The sequence below is a fragment of the Pediculus humanus genome, genomic scaffold (assembly GCF_000006295.1).
Source record: "Pediculus humanus corporis 1103172107413 genomic scaffold, whole genome shotgun sequence".
In the NCBI taxonomy this organism is placed as follows: domain Eukaryota; kingdom Metazoa; phylum Arthropoda; class Insecta; order Psocodea; family Pediculidae; genus Pediculus; species Pediculus humanus.
The window spans coordinates 258,637-280,871 of record NW_002987038.1 but is presented as its reverse complement, the minus strand read 5'-3'; the positions used below and the strand labels follow the sequence as shown (position 1 = coordinate 280,871).

The 22,235-nt window shown below is 31.0% G+C and overlaps 2 protein-coding genes across 2 annotated transcripts; both read left to right on the top strand.

Moving 5' to 3' along the window:
* Positions 1–444: 444 nt before the first annotated feature.
* Positions 445–9,493, top strand: Phum_PHUM065580 (death associated protein kinase, putative; the record flags this gene model as incomplete). Its single annotated transcript, XM_002423486.1, has 8 exons — positions 445–457; positions 680–731; positions 952–1,164; positions 5,133–5,271; positions 5,362–5,488; positions 5,613–5,841; positions 7,382–9,033; positions 9,450–9,493. 8 exons carry the CDS (start codon positions 445–447, stop codon positions 9,491–9,493), a joined length of 2,469 nt encoding a protein of 822 aa, XP_002423531.1.
* Positions 9,494–14,891: 5,398 nt separating this feature from the next.
* On the top strand, positions 14,892–21,957 carry Phum_PHUM065570 (Tryptophan 2,3-dioxygenase, putative; the record flags this gene model as incomplete). Its single annotated transcript, XM_002423485.1, has 7 exons — positions 14,892–14,932; positions 15,154–15,311; positions 15,401–15,537; positions 16,368–16,505; positions 19,570–19,820; positions 19,905–20,125; positions 21,746–21,957. The coding sequence occupies 7 exons, from the start codon at positions 14,892–14,894 to the stop codon at positions 21,955–21,957; spliced, it is 1,158 nt and encodes a 385-aa protein (XP_002423530.1).
* Positions 21,958–22,235: the final 278 nt, after the last annotated feature.

The following is a 22,235-nucleotide window of genomic DNA, read 5'->3' as shown; positions in this document are numbered from 1 at the left end:
AAAAAAAAAAAATAAACGTAAAAGCGTGCCTTTCGCTAAAAAGGATTATTATTATTATTATTATTTTCCTTATCAATTATCAGAGTGAACGTTATATTGCGATGATAAAAACAAAAACGCAATAATAATAATAATAATAACAAACCATGCCGAGTTTGTAGTTGTTATTATTATTATTTTGTTCGTTATCAAGCATTCAAGAATTTCTTTGTTTTGTTGTTCATTTGTTTACCTGTACGCGCATTTTCCGAGACCTAAATTAGCATGTCAAATAATTTTTTTTTTTTTTTTTTATTCTGTTTACACGAAAATTTTTTTGTACATTCTGGCATTCTTCCTCCTCCTCCTCCTACTACTCCTCCACCTTCCTTCTTCTTCTTGAATTACTCTTTTTTTCATAACGTTATCATCAGCATCAGCATCATTATCATAATCGTAATAATAATGATCATAAACGGTATGTCTATAAATACATCGGGGGCAACCTCGGTTGTTGTGTTCTATGGAAAGAGAGAGAAAGAGAAAGAGAGTAAGAGAGAGAGAGAGAGAAAAATTCACATTGGCGTAACAAATTTTCAAAGCATAAGAAAGAAAAAGAAAAAAAAATACAAAAGAATTTTTATTTCGTTTCATTTTTTTTTTTTCAGACTCATTTTACGGTGAATTTTAATTGTTTTAGGTTTGCTCACGATATTCTCCGTACCTCAGTCGTTCGGAGCAGAGCACACAGCGTACCTTGAAAGTTTTATCACGGTTTTTTCCTCCTTCTTCTTCTTCTTTTATTCTTTTGTTACTTTTCTGTTTCCTCTCCTACTACCTTTCCTTTTTCTGTTGTTGTAGAATGATTTGAATTCGTCGGCTGTTTTTCTCTGTTTCTCCTTTTTACGAAGTTTTTGTTTGTCGTCGTTTGTTTATTTATTTATTTATTGTTTGTTTGTTTGTTTGTTTCAGAGGAAAATATGCTACGGTGAGAAGGTGCAGGCATAGAAAAACCGGAGTTCAATATGCAGCAAAATATTTAAAGAAAAGAAGAAGATCGACCGATTTGCGATACGAGATACTTCACGAGGTCGCCGTTCTTCACGCGTGCGCTCAGTGTCCCCGAATTGTGAACCTGATACAGGTTTTCGAAACAACAAACGAGATGATTCTCGTTTTAGAATTGTGAGTTTAAAAACAAAATTTTTTTTTTTTTTCTTTTCTTTATTTATTTATTCTCTCTTTTCTTTTTCTTCGTCTTCATCGTCTTTTCCTTCTTCTAGTCAGGGAAAAGCTTCGTTTTGTATCGTTTTTGTTTTTGTTGTTGTTGTTATTATTATTATTATTAGCATACTTTTGTTTCGTTTGTTTGTTTGTTTGTTTACACTTTGGTATTATTATTATTATTATTATTGTTTAAAAGCTTTTGTTACTAAAGATAGATAGATAGAGAAAATAATGAGAATTTTTTCGAGGTCTTTTTCGAAAGAAAGAAAGGAATAATAATAATGATGATGATTTTTTCCTTAACCGTTTTGTTGTTACTGCCCTCGATTCGGTTGTGTGTCGTCGACTCGTTTGTCGACTGCGTTTACTTGATTTCTTCGCTTACAATTATTATTATTATTATTATTATTTTTATTAATTTAATTCGAGATTTATCCGAATGAATAAGATTTTTATTTAATTAAATATTACGCGCCTCCTCCTCCTCCTCCTACTCCTCCTCTCATTTTTATTCGCGGTTCGACGATGAGGGGATTCGGGTCAGGTACTAACAGGAGTTTTAAAACACTCGAATGATTTGCTCGATGAACGAACGAAGATGTCGGAAGAACACAAAAAAGAATCACAAAAAAAAAAATGGAAAATTTAAAATGTAAAAAATTTACCGTTTTTTCTCTCTCTCTCTCTTTGAAATTAAAAAAAAAACGCGATCGTGCTTTTTCCTCCAACGTCTGCATGCATATTTGAATACATCATTTCGTGAATAATAATAATAATAATAATAATAATAATAATAATAAAAAGTAGTAAACCGCAGGTGGAGGAGGTGCCCTCGAGTCGAACGATTTACAATTAGTAATGCAATTAGTCACACAACAACAGCGCAAGTGTTCAGAAAACAAAAAATTTAATCTTTTCGGTCGTATATCTCACATATCTCCCCCCTTACATACCCCCCACCCTCACCGTTTGTTCGAAAAGAAAGAAAGAAAGAAAGAAAATGAAATCACCACCGATATATCGATCGATGAATAAATTTTAATAAGAGAGAGAGAGAGAGAGAAAATTATTTAAACCGTTTAATCAATTTAAATAGTCATTTCGCCATTTTTAAATTTTTTTTTTTTTTATACATAATATTATTGTTGTATTGTTTCGATATCCCCGAATTTATTGTCGAGGATTTTTTTTTTTTTTTTTGTTCGTAACGATTTGGCACCGCTAATGACACGTTTGATTATTATTATTATTATTTTATAATTTTTCTTTTCAATTTTTCAAAGGGATTCGAAATTGAATAAATCGACGATTAATCGTCTCATTATTATTATTATTATTATTATTACTATTATTATTATTATTATTATTTCATTCATTTGCATTGCTGTGTTATTGACACGGTTTTCAATAAATAAGATCGTTGATGATTTGTCATGGCCTCTTTGTGTATGTGTGTGTGTGTGTGTGTGTGCGAGCGTGTATGTATATTTAATTGTGTTGTTGTTTCCATTAAAACTCACCCTGAGTCGAATATGAAAACCGTGTCAGGGAAGTAGGTAGGAGGGGGGGAGGGAAGGGGAGATGGGTACGCGACCGCGAAATGATTTTTGAGGTACCCACGCACACACACGCGCACGCGATCAAGGGAAATTTGACTTTGCATAATGTGAGGGAAAACGGTTTCGTCAATAAAAAAAAATAATAATGATAATGATGATAATAATAATAATAATAATAATAATAATAATAATAATAATAATAATAATAATAATAATAATAATAATAATGACAAAGAGAAAAAAGAAAATGTTTTCTTTTTGTCATTTGAATGTTTTCTTACATGATATATTTTAAAAGAAAACAAACAATAGTCGGAAAAGATTCCTCCCCCTCTTCCTCCTCTCTATTACACTACTCGATGGTAGTTGGTTTTATTATTATTATTATACCGTTAAAATAATAATAATAATATTATCGTCATGCAATGAATACTGTAACCGTAGGCAAGTAAATCTCGTATTTTTTTTTTTTTTTTTTTTTTTGTACAATGTCTTTGCATATATTGCGTTCCCCCCCCCCGGTTTGTTAATATGTGTACGAAAAACGTTTGAAGGTATTCTCTCACGTTCGCTTTTTACCGGTTTTTCCGTTAATCACACGACTATTTTTTTTTTTTTTTTTTAAACGGTGAAAAAAGAGAAAGAGGGGGGAGAGAGAGAAAAAGAGAAGAAAAAAAGAAATTTTTAATAGTACTTATAGTAATAATAATAATTATTTATTAAACGGTCCATGTTTTCAAATTGTCCAAGTTTTAAAAAAAAATGACACGGACGTGAGTGCGTGCGTGTGTGCGTGTGAGAGAGAGAGAGAGAGCGATGGAGTGTTTTTACGTGCGTGCGTGCGTGAGTTCGTGCGTTTGTTATATGTAAATCCACCAATCGGGAATTTATCAACGTAATAAGTTCGATTCGGATTGTGCGAACGTTTTTTTTTTTTTTTTTTTTTTTTTTTTTGCGCGCGCCTTACGACCGATAATGATATTCGCAAATATTCGCCCGGAATAATAATAATGATGATGATTCACGTATTATGCCGTAATAAAGCCAAAAAAACGCGCAGAAAATTTACTTTATTAAAAAAATAAATGGAAAGTTATGTAAGATTATCGCCAATATTTTATTTATTTATTTTTTTTTTTGTGACGTTTTTCTAACTATCTATCTATCGCATATCTTTCTATTTATTTTTACTATTTATCTATTATTATTATTAATAATAAGTTTTACTCGTGCGATTTGCGTGTGCGTGTGCGTGTGAGGTTACCGAAAAATTTATTATTATTGTTATTATTGTTGTAAAAGGTCACGCGCGATATATACGTACCGTGCAAATGTTTTTCTTTTTTTTTTTTTTTTTGTCAATCGTAATCGTTTTTCACAAAAAAAAAAAAAAAAAAAAAAAAATTGTTTATTATGTTGGTACGATTGTCGTTCGAATGATTCACACGATTTTTTTCCAAAGTGTGCGAGTAAGACAAGAGGGAAAAAAAAAAATTAATAATTTTTGTTTTGTTTTATTCATGAAGTCTCTTGTCGTTATATATCTCCATGATATTGAATACATTAAAGTTTGTGGAATCGAATAATAATAATAATAATAATGATAATGATAATAATGATAATTGATATGAACTCTCTCGTTTAATTCATTTTTTTTTTTTTTTTTAAAGGAACGTTTTACGAATTTAATATGCGACAGTTTATTTACCGTGTTACCATTTTTTTTTTAAGTCATCATCATCATCATCATCATCATAATCATAATCATCATAATTTTATTCTCTCTCTCTCTCTCTCTCTCTCTTTCTGTATTGTTTCGAGTTGTTTCCTTTGTAAATATTTCATCGGTTAATGATCTACAAACAAAATGAATTGAAAAATAATTTTTTAAAGCAATTCGAAAAGATAGTTTTTTTCAAAATATAATTGCTTTCTCGAACAATTCACAGTTCGAAAAAAAAAAAAATAATAATAATAATGATACCGTAAAACAATCAGGCAGTTTTCTTTTTCCGCCGCGTGGAAAGGAAAACTCATGAGTAAGAGAACAAACAAACAAAAAGGGAGGCTGGAGATACAGCGTGACGTAGTACGAACGGATGATGTGTGCGTGCGTGTGCTGAGTCGTCGGCCCTGATCTCTCTCTCTCTCTCTTTCTCTCTCGTGTTTATTCCATTGGTGGAAAACTATTGTGTCTTGCACTCGCCCTTGCACATACATACGAAAAGTTTCTCGCTCTTTTCGCATTGTTTCGAAATTGAAAAAAGTCGCGATAGAATAAAAGATTGGAATGATTGATTAGTCGAATGAATGTTTTTTTTTTCGTATTGTTTGTATTTATAAATTTTCTCTTTTCTTTGCTCTCAGGGCATCCGGTGGTGAACTTCAAACTCTTTTAGACAATGACGAAATCCCAGAAGAAAAAGTTGTCAAAAGATTCATGAGGCAAATATTAGACGGATTGGAATTTTTACATTCTGTTAATGTTGCACATCTCGACATAAAGGTAAATAGAAAAACTTTTAATTATTATTATTATTATTATCATCATTAAAAAAAAAAAATGGCTGAAATTTGTTTATTTGTTTATTAACAGCCTCAAAATTTGGTGCTCACGAGCGAATTCCCCGGATGCGATGTCAAATTATGCGATTTTGGTATATCCAGGTACATTGGACAAAGCGCAGACATAAGAGAAATATTAGGGACGCCCGATTACGTGGGTGAGTAGTAGTAGTAGTGGTGGTAGTTAACAAAATGGACCATTTGTTTGTTTATTATTATTATTATTGTCGTCGTATGTTTATACTAATTTTTTTTTTTGTTTTTTTTTTTTTTCTTCTCCAGCTCCAGAAATTCTCAATTACGAAGCAATAAGTCTAGCAACGGATATGTGGTCGGTGGGTGTTTTGCTTTACGTTCTCCTGACCGGGTGTTCACCGTTCGGAGGCGACACGAAGCAAGAAACATTTTGCAACATATCCCAATGCAAATTAGATTTTCCCGATGATCTTTTCGAAGACATATCGGAAGATGCTAAAGACTTAATGAGAAGGCTGATGGTCAAAGATTCGAGGTAATTAATTAACTAATTAATTAATTTTCTATCTCTCTCACACTCTCTCTCTTTCTCACGACGCTCGAGTCTTTTTGTTTTTCTCCTTTGTGTTAGAGTTGTCTCTTTCCTTTTTTTTTTTTTTTAACTACTTCCGGTCAGAGGGAAGAGGATTTTACTCCTGGTGAGGAATGAAGGAAAGGAGAGGGAGGGGAGGGGAGAGTGCAAAAAACTAATTAAGGAAGAAAATTACCCGTGAGAACTTTTTTGAGTTTTTAAGGAGGAAAAAAAAAAATTGTAATTTCCTATCTAATTAGTCACAAAAAAAAAATCAGAGCTGGGGAGGAGAAGAAGCAGGAGAACGGGGAACGGTGGGAAGTAAGGAATTGGTGGGGGAGGGAGGAGAAGGGAGGGGAAAGGGAGAACAATCACCGAATTACGTACCCGTTTCGAAATAATAATAATAATATTATCGATAAAATTATGATTGAATTTTTTTTTTTAATTTTTTCCGAGGCAAAACTCTCGAGTCTTAAGTATATGAATTATTACAAGTACCGACTAACCTACTTTTTTTTTTTTTTTTCCTGTTTTTCTTTCCATTTTTTTTTTTTTTCTCCATTTATAAATAATAATAATAATAAATTTTTTTTTTTTTTCATTACATAAGTAGAACGGAACCGGTTGAAAAAAAAAAAAAAAAAATCGATTGCACCACAATATTGTTTATTAATGACTTTTAATACCGTTTTCCTATTTGCGCGTGAACATCCTACTTTTTTTATATATATATTTTTTAAATTTGTTCTCTCTCTCTCCCCCTCTCTCTTTGTCTCTCTCTCTCTCGAAAACTTATTTATATTATTTTATTTATTTTTATCATAACGAGTTCAGGTACGCCTATAATGTCATCATCATCATCATCATCATCAACGTAATAATAATTATCGTTGAATTTAAAGTTTTTTTTTTTTTTTTTGTTTTCGGTTGTTTGTTTGTAGTTTGTTTGTTTGTTTGTTTGTTTGCTTGTTTGCATTGATTTTAATTAGATAATGTCGGTATTTAAAAAGTATAGATAGGAATAAAAAGTTTTTTTTTTTTTTTTTTCGGTTAAGTTCTGCTCACGTTTTCAATTAGGTTTATTAAATTTTATTATTATTATTATTATCTTCCGAGCAAACGTTTCACTTGTAAATACGAAATAGTAGAGTTATGTAATGATTATTTTTAATCGATAGTCGGTATCTATCCAGTAGAACTGGTAAGAGAGAGAGAGAGAGAGAGAGAGAGAGAATATTTTGAAACGAGGAAAATTTTTTTTTTTTTTATACAATTTTGACATGATTTTTTTTTATTTCGAAATTTTGATTCACATTAAAACGTGATCATTAATGAAATTTGTTTGTTTGTTTGTTTGTTGTTTGTTGTTCCTCACGGAAACGTTAAGGTGTTGTTGTTGTTGTCGTCAACAACCAACGTGTTTGCATAAAATAAAAAATAAAAAAATTTGACGAGTTCGATTTTATTTATTTATTAATCGCATTTTTTTTTATATTTACAGTTTGAGGTTGACCGCTACGGAATGTTTGGAGCATTCGTGGTTTCAAAGTGAAGAATTGCCGGTGATGATGCCGACTCAATGTGAAAGTCCGATAGATAATAATAATACTGTTATTCCAACGAATATTAGAACAGAGGTACTTATAAGAACTCCGGAATCACCTAGGAAAATAATAGACGGATCGGTTAAAAGACAATCGAGCTTTCGTAGAACACCCGAAATGACGAGGAAAACTATCGAATGCGTACGAAGGACTCCGGAAACGGCTCATAAATTAATGGTTCACGGATTTCTCAAGAGAACGCCGGAAGTGACGAGAAAATCATTTCCGAGTCCCGAGCCCGTGAGAAAATTAACGGAGATAAATCCGTCGAATAAAGCGAACATAGAGAAAAACGTCGGGAAATCCGGAGAGAAAACTCGTAAGCATTCATTTAACGAATCGTTGGACGATTTGAATTCAATACGGGAAAAAACGAGAAAGTTATCGGAGGGAAAACCTTTTGAAAATCGTAGGCAAACGTCGATGAGAGATTTGAGCAGGAGGTCGTCGATCGAACTCCTCGTCAACGGTTTAACGAAGAAAAGGCAAACGTCGTTTCGGGAAACGGGAAAAAAAAACGTCAATGACGGGGGGAGTAAAAATTTTTTGAATAACGACGAGTCGTCGACAACAGTGCCAAAGAATAAGAATTGTTGCCAAAACGAAAAGGTAATTAAAAAAAAATTTGAAAGTTCGAAAGTCGAAGAAGCCGTTAAGGAAAACGTAACGAGCGCGGTTAAACCCCCGTCCCCAAGCGAGCAAAAACATCGGGAACAAAAGCAACAACAACAACAACAGCAACAACAGCAACAGCAACAACGTTACCACCCAAACGAAACGCAAAAAAGTCAAACTCTACATAAAAATTTAACTTTTTTTTTAAAAAACGAAGACTCTCATAAGATATATTTTGAAAATACGATGAAAAAAGCGCTGTCGGCTCAAACACTGCCCATACACCCGATTTTCCACAGGAGCATAGATAAAACGATATACAAATGCAAGAGAATATTCATAGACGACGAAATCGGCAACAACGCGACCATATTAATACCGGTAAATTCGGGTCAGTCATCCATGTCGTCAATTTCCGGTACGAGTTCGGAAACGAGTTCCATAACGTCGGACACGGTGAGCGAAATGTCCGTCGATTCGAGCGGAGATTGTTCGAGTTTTATATCGTCGGACGATTCTCTCGACTACGTGTACAAAAGCGTTTGGGACTCGGGATTGAAAGCCGGAAAAGTTTGGATAAAAGAATGCCGGGGATCATTCGAAAGAGCTCTCAGTCGGTTTAATTTGGATAAACCGTCGGGAGGAAACGGTGGAGGGGGAGGAGGAGTCGCCGGAGAGGGAGGAAACAATACGAGTCCTACGTCTCCTCACAGGTATCAGAAAAACTGCAGCGGGGGTTTAAACCGTAAATCCATATACATGTCGTCGCCGATATTAAATAAAATTGGAAATCTCGGAACGGTCGGATGCACGGACACGAGAAAATATGGCGTCCAATTGATGAAAGAAGGAAACGGAAATTTGGTCGTCATTAGAGAAGTCAAAGCCGGAAGATATACAAAATTTAGCGAAGTTAAATGCGAATCCGTTCAAAGTAGGATAAAAAAATTACAAGATCAAAAAGGATGATGATGATAATGATAATAATAATAATGATGATTACGATTACGCGATGATATCGATGATGATAATAATAATAATGATGATGACGTCAACGACGACGACAACGACGATGACGATGATTTTACACGGTTTTTTTTTCTTCTTAAAACACGATTAGCTTCGACTGATTATTATTATTATTATTGTTGTTGTTGTTGTTGTTGTTGTTATTATCATTATTATTTTAAAAGTAATTTTAATTTATTAATTACGTGATTCGTACTAAAAAATTTTTTTCTTAAAAAAAAAAATCGATGCCAGAAATCGTGATATGCCAGTTTCCGGGTCGATTCGATCGGTCCCGAATTTTTTTTTTTTTTTTTTTTTTCCTTTCACATTAATTTTTAGTGTCGATTATGAATATATACATATGTGAATATTATTATCACTAGAATTATCATTATCATCATTACGAAATGGAAGGGAGGAGGAGGAGGAGGTGCGAACGTCATTTAAATGCCCCATAATAAAGTGCCGACCCGAGGGGGGGGGGCTCATAAAAGTTTGCTTTTTAATCCTCATTTTCTTCCTTTTCTACGTCACGCGGATTCAACTGAAAGTTACGCAAGATAAAAAAAGACTCATTCCCGCATGATGATGATAATAATGATGATGATGATGATCGGGAAGTTTTATTACGTGAAATATTATTATTATTATTATTTAAAAGGAAAAAAAAAAAAGATGAAAAGAAAAGAAAAAAGAAAAAAAAATTTTTTTTTTATAAAAAAAAGGTGGCTGTAATATGTTAAATATTGTCGAACGACGTTTTTTTAAAATCCGCGTGTGTGGCCTGCGTTCAAGTTTTTAATGAAAATTACGTCGTTAATGATCGATCATCGATTATTCGATATATCGAACGATCATTAAAAAATTATTACTCTACGATTATTTTTTTTTATTTTTTTTTTCGGACGTGCGAATGAGTGAAAACTTTTTTTTTTTTTTTTCGCGGAAGGAAAATTATTATCGATCGATCGATCGATGGATCGATCGGTTTATTTATTAATTTTTCCTTCACAACTAAGTATGGAAAAGCGAAAAATCGAAGGAGAAAGGAAGGGAAGGGGGGAGAAAATTTTCCATCGTTCGATCTTTTTCCTACTTGGGGAAAAAGAATATGAAAAAAAAAGTATATCGATCGGTTTTTTCTGTGACGTCATTCGTTAATAACGAGAGCGAGGAGCGAGATGGTGGCGGCGGCGGCGGCGGTGGTGGTGGGGGGAAATGGTCGTGTAAAGAAAAACAAATGAATAAAATTTTTTCGCAATCGACCTTTGACCCTTCTTCTTCTTTTTCTTTCACCCTTAAATGTCTTCCCTTGGACTTTTAATTTTTTTTTATTTTTTTTCATTCCTTCTTTTTTCTCTTTTTTTCCTCCTCCCCTCCCCCTCCCACTTCCCAGTCTCGCTCTTATCTATTAAAAGATGAGATTGAAAGAGAAAGAGCGAGAGATGGAAATACGTTGACGGATAGAAAGAGTGAGAGAAAGAGGCTTGGCCGAAAAAAAAAAAAATTCTCAGCAGAAGATTTTTGTGACTTTTCTAGTCATTCGAAAAAAAAAAAACGTTAATTATTATTATTATTATTATTATCATTATTATTACTATCCAGTTGATTTTTTTAGTCAATTTTTTTTTCATTTTGATTTTCTTTTTTTTTTTAATAATAATTATTTAGTCAGTTCTGCTGATGATAACGATGATATTAGCCGCCATTTTGTTTTTTCTTTTTTTTTCTTTCCTTTAATTTTTTATACATATTTATATATATATACATAAGTACATAAATACATAAATATTGTTGTTTTTGTTATTGTTGTTGTAATTATTATTATTATTATTTTTATTAATGTAATGTAATTGAGGAAAAAGAAAAAAAAAATTTTTTTTCAGTGCAAATTTTTGTAATTAAATCATTAAGTTTACTATTATTATCATCATCATCATTATTATTATTATTATTATTTTTAAAATGAAAATCTGGACTTTGATCGCCACACCTGAACTGTGACAAAGAAAGAATTAAAAAAAAAGACAAAAAATAAAAATTCCATAATTTATTAATTAATTAATTTTTTTGTAATTTAGTTTTATTATTATTATTATTATTTTGTGTGTGTTTATTCGATTCTGTAATATTTTGCTTTTCGTTTATTATTATTATTAATTTTTTTTTATGATTATTATTATTATTATTTGGAAAAATATAAATATAAAATATATATATATAAATAAATAAAAATATTAAAAATTGTTTTTTGTTTTTTTCTGTCGCCCCCCCCCCCTGAACGTTTCTTTATTTTTGCCACTGCGATGACGTCATCGACGACGACGTCATCGTCGTCATCGTCGTCGTCGCTAATTTTAAACGATTAGAAAGTTTTTTTATTTATTTATTTTAATTTTTTCCCCGTTTTGAATCTTCGATTAATCGATCGATCGATCGATCGTTCGACTAATCGATACATCGATTTTTTTTTATTCGGTCGAAATTTATTTCGGTTATTTTCTCTCGGCCTCCTCCTCCTCCTCCCCCTTTTCTACTTACCTTGGATTCGTTTTTTTTTTTTAATCCGTGTATCGGTTTCTGTTACACGACCTGAGAATTTTTTTTTTTTAAAAAAAAAACCTGTTTTATTATTATTATTATTATTATTATTATTAACCGCCTTTGGAGAAAGTCGTGGTAGTTGAAAAAGATGAAGAAGTTTATTTTTTTAATGCAAATTTTAATCATAAGACCTGATTTTTTACTTTTTTTTTTAAATGAACAAATTCTCATTGATTATCTCAAAATTTTTTTTTTTTCTTAACGTTTTTTTTTATGCGTGTGTATGTTTGTTTGCGTTTGTAGTTGTAGTGGTTGTAGTTGTTGTTGTTGTTGTTGCCTCGAGGAAAAATAATTTTTTATTTATTTATTTGAAATCCTTCGAGGTAATAATAATAAATTTTATCGAGTTTTTTTAGGTCGAAAATTTTTACCTCGTTATTATTATTATTATTATTAGTTATAGAAATAATAATAATAATTTTTTTTTGATTCCGTTTGTTTTTTTTTGTCATTGTCGTTTGTTGTCGTCTGCTATAAATTTTCTTTAAAAAAAAAAATCAATAATTAGAAAGTTTTTTATTTTTAGTTAAATAAACTTTTTTAAGATAATAAATCAATAAAGTTCAAATTTCATTTAAAAAAAAAAATTTTTTTTGGTCTAAGGATTTTTTATTATAGTCAACAGGGTTAACCAAACTTCGTCTTTATTTTTAGTTTTTATAGTCTATAAAAAAGCGCTATAAATGAAGAAAAATTCAACTTGGAAAATAATTTAAAATTTTGTATAATAAAAAAAAAGAAAATTTACAAACTGATTAAAATTTCTTGTTTTTTTGACTCGGTTTAAAATGCGCTATAGAGCGCTATAAATCACGCTATAACTCGCTATATAGCGCTATAAATCACGGTATATTTTAACAAACTCAAATTTTTTTTCTTTTGCTATAATTAAGTAAAATTAACATCGACGGTTTTCCGTTAATTTTTTTTTTCTTTCGGTTAATCGACGAGTGAATTTTTAATTCGTTTGCTATATATTTTATAGCGCTATAATAATAATAATAATAATAATAATTTATTTAAAAAAAAAGTTATCAAAACCCTGATAAGAAGAAAGGTCAGTGAATATAATTGACACGGTCGGTTGTAAAATCTACGACTCGTGAACAAAAATTCAAATCATTTTCGTTTTATTATTTGTGAACATTTTTTTATATTGATTTACATAAATTTATTTATTTTTTTTCTGTTTGTTTGTTTGTTTGTTTGTTTGTACGCGTTTGTTGTTGTTGTCGTTATTGCTTTCACCCGAAAAAAAAATGTCGGAAAAACATCCGACGGATGATAAAAACGGGTAAATAATATTTAATAAATAATTTTTTTTTTTTTAAATATACAATTTATAGAAAAATAAATCGAATCGATATATCGATCGATCTCTCGATCGATTTTCAATTTAATTTTCAATTGTAAAAATGGCTAAATTATTAAATTTATTATTATTATTATTATCATTATTAATAAACGTTTAAGCTGGCAATTTTTTTTATCTCTCGGGGTGGGGGGTTCTTGAATATCACTTTGACCTTTTTGAATGTGTGCCTGAGTGCGTGTGCGCGTGAGCGTTTTGATATCAAATGTTAAAAAAAAAAAGGACAACCGTCGACCGGAAGTCGTCAGGGGTAAAAGAAAAAAAAGAAAAACAATCGGCTATTATAATAATAATGATAGTAAAATTAATTTTTTTAATGAATGATAAAGGCGTCACAAAATCAAAAATTTGTTTTATTCATACCTGCAAGCGTAAAGAGAGAGAGAGAGAGAGAATGAGTGACTGAGTGAGTGAAGAGGAAAGAGAGAGAGAGAGAATAAGGAAAAAAATGAGAGAGAGAGAATAAGGAAAGGAAGAAAATGAGAGAGACAGAGAGTGAGAAAAGTAAAAGAGTGAATGAGTGAGTGAGAGAAAGAGAAAAAAAATGAAAGAAAGAGGGTGTGAGAAAATGAGAGAGAGAGAGAGAGAGAGAGAGAGAGAAAGACGGAGAAAGAGGGTGAGAGAAAGAGAGAGAGAGAGAGGGAGGATGACAGAGAAAGAGGGTTAGAGAAAGAGAGAGAGATAGAGGAAGAGAGAGAAATAGAGGAAGAGAGAGAGAGAGAGAGAGAGAGAAAAGTAAAAGAGTGAATGAGTGAGTGAATGAGAAAGAGAGAAAATGAATGATAGAAAGAGAGAGAGAGAGAGAAAATTAAGGGCACAAAATTAATTTGTTGTGATAACAAATTTAATTTTATTACAAAAAAAAAACAACTTGTCAATTTGTGTCTAAAACCACGTTAATAATTATAACGAATAAATAAAAAATTTTTTTTGCATGGTAACGGTTAAGTTAGTTAATCAAAACTAACTGTGAGTCCTCGTCGTCCCGATTTTCCAGTCAATCAATCTCCAGTTTATTTCCAGTTAGACGATATCGAAATTTATTATTATTATTATTAACGATTTAATATAAACGTTATTCTGTTACCATATATACATATATATCCACATAATATTAATTATCTCGTTGTCGTCATTATTATTATTATAATAAATTAAACGAAATGTTATTAGTTTGTTTGTTTGTTTGTTTGTTTGCCACTATGTTATGTATATTTAAATTTCCGCAAATCAATAAATAATCAATAAGTTTTTAGGAAGAAAAAAATAAATAAAAAACCATTATAATGATAATAATGATAACGACGGCGACGATGATGATGATGATGATGATGAGAACGACCCCATTTACCGGTTTTATTTTTATTTGTTTTTATTTCTTCCGCGTTTTATTTATTTATTTATTTAATATCCTTTTATTTATTAACTTATGTATTTATTTATTTACAAAATTATGTAACGAAAAATTATTTTTATTAACTTTTATTTATTAAATAAAAAATAAAAAAACGAGTTCGGAAAATTCTAAGAATCCGTGAGAAAATTTTTTCATTCTTTTTTTTTATTCGGGGATGTGAGGGGGAGGGAGGAGAATTTCGGAGGCTGTGGGTGAGCGGAAGGGACGGAGACGAAAGGGGAGGGAGGGGGAGGCGTAACGTTCGAATGGTAATAGCGGAAACTCATTAAATAAATGTATTTGCAATAAAGTCGTTACGTAAAAAAAAAAATTTTTTATGTACGAAAAATAAATAAATAAAAAAATCGGGGAGGGTGAAAAGTCAATAATAATAATAATAATAATTTTTATGGTTTATTTATTTATTTGTATATTCAAAGAAAAATATATGTACATTATATAATAATAATAATAATAATAGTAATAATAATATAAATATAAGTTTTGAAATTTTATTACGTAAAAAATATTATCGATAAGTTGTTGTTTAAAGGTTTGCATACATGCGTTAAATACGCCGTTTTTACGTCACGATAATTATTTATAGCGCTATAATATATAGTATTGTTATTACGTATATATTAATTGTTGTTATTTGTTTTACTTTCCAGAGATTCTGGTCAGGATGGAGAATGTTTAGGAGAACAATCGGGAATGCTTTATGGAGAATATTTACAATTGGAAAAAATTCTTAACGCTCAAACTCTATTAAGCGAACAACATAATCGAACGGTTCACGATGAACATTTGTTTATAATAACACATCAAGGTATGATTGATAAGAGGAGGAGTAGAAGGAGGAGGAGAAGGAGGATATATATATTAATTTTGATATGTTTTTTTTTTTTACTTCTCCAGCATACGAATTATGGTTTAAACAAATAATTTGGGAAGTTGATTCCGTTAGAAATCTTTTTGGATTTTCCGAAACAGTCGACGAAGGTAAAACTTTGGAAATATTGAAAAGGTTGAACAGGATCGTACTCATATTGAAGGTACACGTTTGGATTTGGTTCTTTTTTTTTAATTTTTTATAAGGCTAATTATCTTCTCTCTGTGTGTGTGTGCTTTTCTGTCCCTCTTTCTCGCTATCTGTGCCTATCTGTTTGCCTCTATTTCACTGTCAATCATTCTTTCTCTCTGTCTCTTTGCCTCTTTTTATTTGATCCTGTTCTTCTCTATAACTTTTTTCCTTTTTTCCTCGAATTTTGCTCTCTCTCTCATTCATTTTCTCTTCATTCTCTCTCTCTCTCATTCATTCTTTCTCTCTTGTTCTCTCTTACCATGTCTCTCTCACTCTTACTGTGTCTCTCTCTCTTTACATCTTTCCCCTAGCTTTTACTTCCTGTCTTTCTGTCTATTTTTCTTTCTTTTCTTTCATTTTGTATGCCGTTTATCTATTTCTCTTTTACTCTCATTTTCTCTCTCTCTTTCTCTTTACTAGTAACTCACAAAAAATTTTTCATTCATTTATCACGAAATTTTCGTCCTTTGTCCTTTAAAACAGAATAATAAATAAAACTTTTACTTTTTCAAATAACGAGCCATGATCTATTTCTTCTCTCTCTCTCTTTCTCTCGTTATCATTTCTTACAATAAATTGCCCCCTTGACTTTATTAATATGGCGAAAAATTTTTTTTTTTCTCTTATTATTATTAATAAATTGTTTGTATGTGGGCCCCGTTTTGACCTTTCCAATCAGTGACGTATATTTAATAAATGACTTTTAACAAGGTCCACGAATTTCGTAATAACAATTTCTAAAACCTTTTGTAAAAGAGGCAAACAAACAAACGAACAAACCTTTTTGTTTTTTTTTTATAGCTTTTAGTCGATCAGGTTATGATTTTGGAAACGATGACGCCACTGGATTTTATGGAATTTCGCGATTATTTATCTCCAGCATCCGGATTTCAAAGTTTACAATTTAGACTTTTGGAGAATAAATTAGGAGTTAAATTAGTGAGTAAAGATTTAATAATATTTTTCCCATAATTAACGGGTTTTAATTCATTCTAGAAAATTCCATTTGATAAAAAAAAAATGACTTAACAAACAGAAACAAACAGAAACTAACGAAACAAACGAAACAAACGACCCCCTGGCAACAGCGTAATAATTTTATTATTTTCCTACCTAAAAAAAAAATTCGTTCGTCGTTACTGTGTTTAATTTCCTTTTAAGTTTTTTTACGACAGCAGACGACACATCGACAAACACCCTATTATTATTATTATCCACCATTAAACACGACAAGGCTACTTGTCGGAGTTTTTAAGTATTTATCCGAGGTTTCTACCCGATTCCTTAGGGACAAATACTCGAATTTCGGTGGTGCCACTTATTATAAGATAGCACCACATCAATTCTTGAAGGTCTTCCTGAGTCCGTCTTTTTCGATGGGAACGATTTGTCTCCTGAACTGGGCTCCGGTGACTAACATCTTTGGAGTGGCCAGGGTCAGAAGCAGTGAAATTCACGTTCTCGTCGAGCTGCCTCAGGTCGACAGTAGAACAAGATTTTGTTTTTGGTTCTTACTTTGTCTTGTTCTCATTTTTTTGCTCTTTTTCAGCCAACAGCACGTGGCGTTCTCAAACGGTCACCCATCCAAGTTTGCACCACGCCCGATGCTGCTTAACTTCGGTGATCGTACGGGAACCGGTGTGACCAGCACGCTATGGCCGTTGGCTTATTATTATTATTATTATTATTATTATTATTATTATTATTATTATTATTTTTATTTTTATTTATAATAAAACAACAACAGAAACAAACAAAAAAGGTAAAACGTAACGTTTCTTAAAGTCGAATCAAACGTTTCAAACGCATTTTTTTTCGTTTTCGATTTTAAAAAAGGCGGGAATTTATGCCGCGGTAAATTTTCTTCTGCCACGACAAATTTAAATTTTTTATTTTTTATTTTTCCAACGGTAACAACGATCGTAATCATTTTTTTTTTCGAAAGACTTTCACGTGAAAGGAGAATGACAATAAAAAAAAAAAATTTCGTTACAATTTTTTATATTTCGACATTGTGAGGTCGCCGCCGCCGCCGTCATCGCCATTTATAAGGGGAGGGGCCCCCCAAAAATTCCTTCGAGGTAAAAAAAATTTTTTTTTACAAAATCACCCACGCCCAACATTCGATAGACGACATTCACTTTATCATAATAAAAAAATTTTTTTTTTCCTACTTAAAATTATGATGATAAAATTTTAATTGATCTGAACTACTTTTTTGTTTTACGCCATTTTGAATTTTTTTTTCTGAAAATACATTTATTTATAATTTTATTAATTAAACTCGATTTTAATAATAATAATAATAATAATAATAATAATAATAATAATAATAATAATAATAATAAGCCAACGGCCATAGCGTGCTGGTCACACCGGTTCCCGTACGATCACCGAAGTTAAGCAGCATCGGGCGTGGTGCAAACTTGGATGGGTGACCGTTTGAGAACGCCACGTGCTGTTGGCTTAAAAGAGCAAAAAAAAATGAGAACAAGACAAAGTAAGAACCAAAAAACAAATCTTGTTCTACTGTCGACCTGAGGCAGCTCGACGAGAACGTGAATTTCACTGCTTCTGACCCTGGCCACTCCAAAGATGTTAGTCACCGGAGCCCAGTTCAGGAGACAAATCGTTCCCATCGAAAAAAGACGGACTCAGGAAGACCTTCAAGAATTGATGTGGTGCTATCTTATAATAAGTGACACCACCGAAATTCGAGTATTTGTCCCTAAGGAATCGGGTAGAAACCTCGGATAAATACTTAAAAACTCCGACAAGTAGCCTTGTCGTGTTTAATGGTGGATAATAATAATAATAAACAATAAAACTTTTCTTATCAATTTTCGGTCCTTTTTTTTTTTTTTAGATATCAAACTTTGGCCGTCTTAGTCTTCTTCTGCCACTTATCATTTATTCTTTCATTCTTTAATCATGCGCCTTTCATTCGGCACGGCTTCATTGTGTAATAATAATAATAATGATAATGATAATGATAATGATAATAATAATTTTTCAGGTCGTTTATTTATATTTAACGGAATGAAAGAGCGAGAGTTAAGGAGGAATCGAATGAAGTTTTTTTTTTTTTAGTTATTCTCGCCAAACACGATCTTTGAATTAATTATTATTATTATCATCTTCATTATCATCATCATCAACATCACACGAGGGCATTTACGGGTTTTTGTTATATTAAAATTAATAAATAAATAAGTAGAACTTTAATAAAAATAAAAAATAAAAAATTTGATGGAGGAACGATAAAGAATATTTAACGCGTTTTTTTAAAACATCGTGTATTTAGAAAATTTTTTAAATGAAATTTTATAAAAGAAGAAACAGTCGTGGTTGCTGCTGTCGTGTTGACAGTCGTTTTTTTTTCCCCCGATGAGTCGAATAAATGGCGGGAAAAAAAACGTGATGAAAAATAAAATTAAAATTTTTTTTTTTTCCCAACCCGATTTTTTATTCGTCAGTCAATCAGTCAGTGGCAGAAGAAAAATTTTTTTTTATACCTTACGTGAAAAATTAAAAAAAAAAAAGAAAGAGAATTTATTTAATGACGTCGTTAAATTAAATACACGTTACGCGGTTTATTTAAAATTAAAATAAAAAAATAAAAAAACCGTCAATGGAAACGAATAAAAGGATTAAAAAAAGGAAGGAAAAAACAAACGGTTCTTTGACATTTAACAACAACCACAACAACAAAAAAGTTGAACAATTATTATTATTATTATTATTATTATTATTATTATTATTATTATTATTATTATTATTATTATTATTATTATTATTTATAATGATGTTGATGATGATACCGTAGTAATAAAAAAAATTTATTTCCATTAATTTTTTTTACGCGACGATTAGTTTGTGCGTTGAATTTTTCCACTCGTCACGTGACACGTAAAAATTTACGTCATCATTTTATAACGAATTAAAAAATTTCGTCCTTTTTATAAGTAATAATAATAATAATAATAATACGATGCGTTAATAGGATCACAGGATGAGATACAGTCAAAGATATTCAAAAGTATTCGATAGAGATCCGGAAGCTGTGGCGGCGATAAAAAAATCAGAAACTGAACCTTCACTTGGAAAATTAGTAGAAAGTTGGCTGGAAAGGACTCCAGGACTGGAAACGGAAGGTTTTAATTTTTGGAAAAAATATAAAGATGCCGTCGATAGAATGTTGATGAATCAATCAGAAGCAGCTGATAAAATAACAAACGAAGATGAAAAAAAAAGGTTTGTTTTTGTTTTTTTGCTTTTATTTTAGTTTGTTGTTGTTTGTTGTTTGTTGTTGTTGATGATGTATTGAAATGATTACAGGAGTCAATCGGATGTTGAAAGAAAAAAAGAAATGTTTGCATCCGTTTTCGATAAACAAATCCACGATGCTTTCGTTTTAAAAGGAGAAAGAAGATTTTCACATAAAGCATTACAGGGAGCCATTATGATAACTTTTTATAGAGATGAACCACGTTTTAGTCAACCGCATCTTCTATTGACACTTCTTATGGATATCGATTCGCTAATAACTAAATGGAGGTGTAAGTTTGTTGTTGTTGTTGTTGTCGACGACGTCACCTTTTTTCCCTTCCCTTTTCCTTTTTTTTTTTTAATTGGCAAACGAGTGACGAACGATTTATCGATTAAATTAATTTTCAATTTTAACGTGGCATTAGATAGTGGTGGCAAATGGCAAAATTTTAACTTATAAAGAGGAAAAAGATTTTAATAATTTATTTATTGATCATTATTATTATTAACTTATTAATGTTGTGAAAATTCCTGTTTTTTGTATAAAAACACGACTCGGTTGGAATCTTTCGAACGAGTTTTTTTTTTTTTTGATTGGTTGTTGTTTGTTGTTTGTTGTTGATGACTTTAAAATTAAATTTATTCAAATTCTCATCGGGTTTATGCATGTGAAAAAATCATTTGTGAGTTTAAACGCAAAAAATAATGAGAAAGATGGAAAAAATGACGATAGAGAGAGAAAGAGAAAGAGAGAGGGAGAGAGGGAGGCAGTGCAGAGAGAGTAAGAATGTTAGAAAGAGAGAGAGAGAGAATAAGAGAATGAGAAAAGGAGACAAAATAAGAATGAGATAAAGAGAGAGATAGATAGGGAGACAAAGAAGAGAAAGAGGGAGAGAATAAGAATGAGACAATGAAATAAAGAGAGAACAAGAGAGAGAGAGGCATAAAAGAGATGTAGAGAGAGAAAAAGAGAGAGAGTGAGAATGAGAATGTCAGGAAGAATAAGAGAGTAAAAATGAGTGATTGAGAGAGAGAGAGAGAGAGGCGTAAAAGAGATGTAGAAAGAGAGGTAGAGAGTGGTATGAGAATGAGAATGACAGAAGGTTAAGAGAATAAGATTGAGAGAATGAGAGAGAGAGAGAGAGACAGAGAGAAATAGGTAGACAAAGATGAGAAAGATAAAGAGAGAGAGAGAGAGGACAAATTGCGCATTTTAAAATTTTTCAATGAAATTTTTCTTTTTTTTTCCTTCATTTCCTCATTTTTAATGTGGAAAAAATTTAAATTTTTATTATTAAAAAAATTTCGTCGCAAAATTGCAAAACAAAAAACGGAACGACACGACGTTTTTATTTCCACTTCCTGTTTTTTTACTATTATTATTATTAATAAAATCCAGAGAATTAAATATTTTATTTATTCTGGAAAATTAATTTTAATTTAAAAATAGACGTTTTCCTTCGATTTTTTATTACCATAAAAGGTTTTTTTCTTTTATAATAAAAACAATTTTTTTTTTGCCGTCCGTCGTCGTCGTCGTTTGTTGTTGTTGTTGTTGTTGCAATAAAAAAAAAAACACATAAGTCGATAAATAATTTCAAGGTAAACATAATCAAATAATAATTTATTACCATATTATAAGTTAAGAAGATTTGATATTAAGGAGTTTATAGTTTGCTACAGTACAAAGGTTTTATTTGATTAACTCTTAGTCACCATTTTTCCCTACAACCGCGCCCCCTCCCCTCCTTCTTTCTTCTTCTTCTGCTGCCATCTTGTCGTCATCGTCATCGTGAGGTACAAACGTGACACAATCAATCCATCGACGACACGATACCTCTTTCTCCTCGTCCTCTTTTTCCTTCTTTTTCTTCCGAGAGTAATAAATTTTTTTGTTTTGAATTTTCCAGATAATCACGTGATAATGGTTCAAAGAATGATTGGTTCACTTCAATTAGGAACCGGAGGCTCTTCCGGTTATCAATACTTAAAATCAACGCTAAGCGATCGTTATAAAGTGTTTTTGGATTTGTTTAATTTGTCGACATTTTTAATACCCAGAAATTACATTCCGCCATTAAATAAAGATATGAAATTTAAACTTGGAAATCCTCAAAGTTGATTTTCCTTCTTTCTTTTTTTTCTTACGCGAGCGCGTGCAAGAGAGAGAGAGAGAGAAAGAGAGAGAGAGAGGGAAAAAAATTAATAAAATCCATAATAATTATGATAATTTATTATATTTAAAAAAAAAATTAATTAATTACAATTTAACATTTAATACGTTGTTCGCTGCATTTATAACAATAATTATTATTATTATCGGTTTATAATTTTTATTTTAGTGTAAAAACGATAATGATGATGATGATGATGATGCTAATGATGATGATGTAATATTAC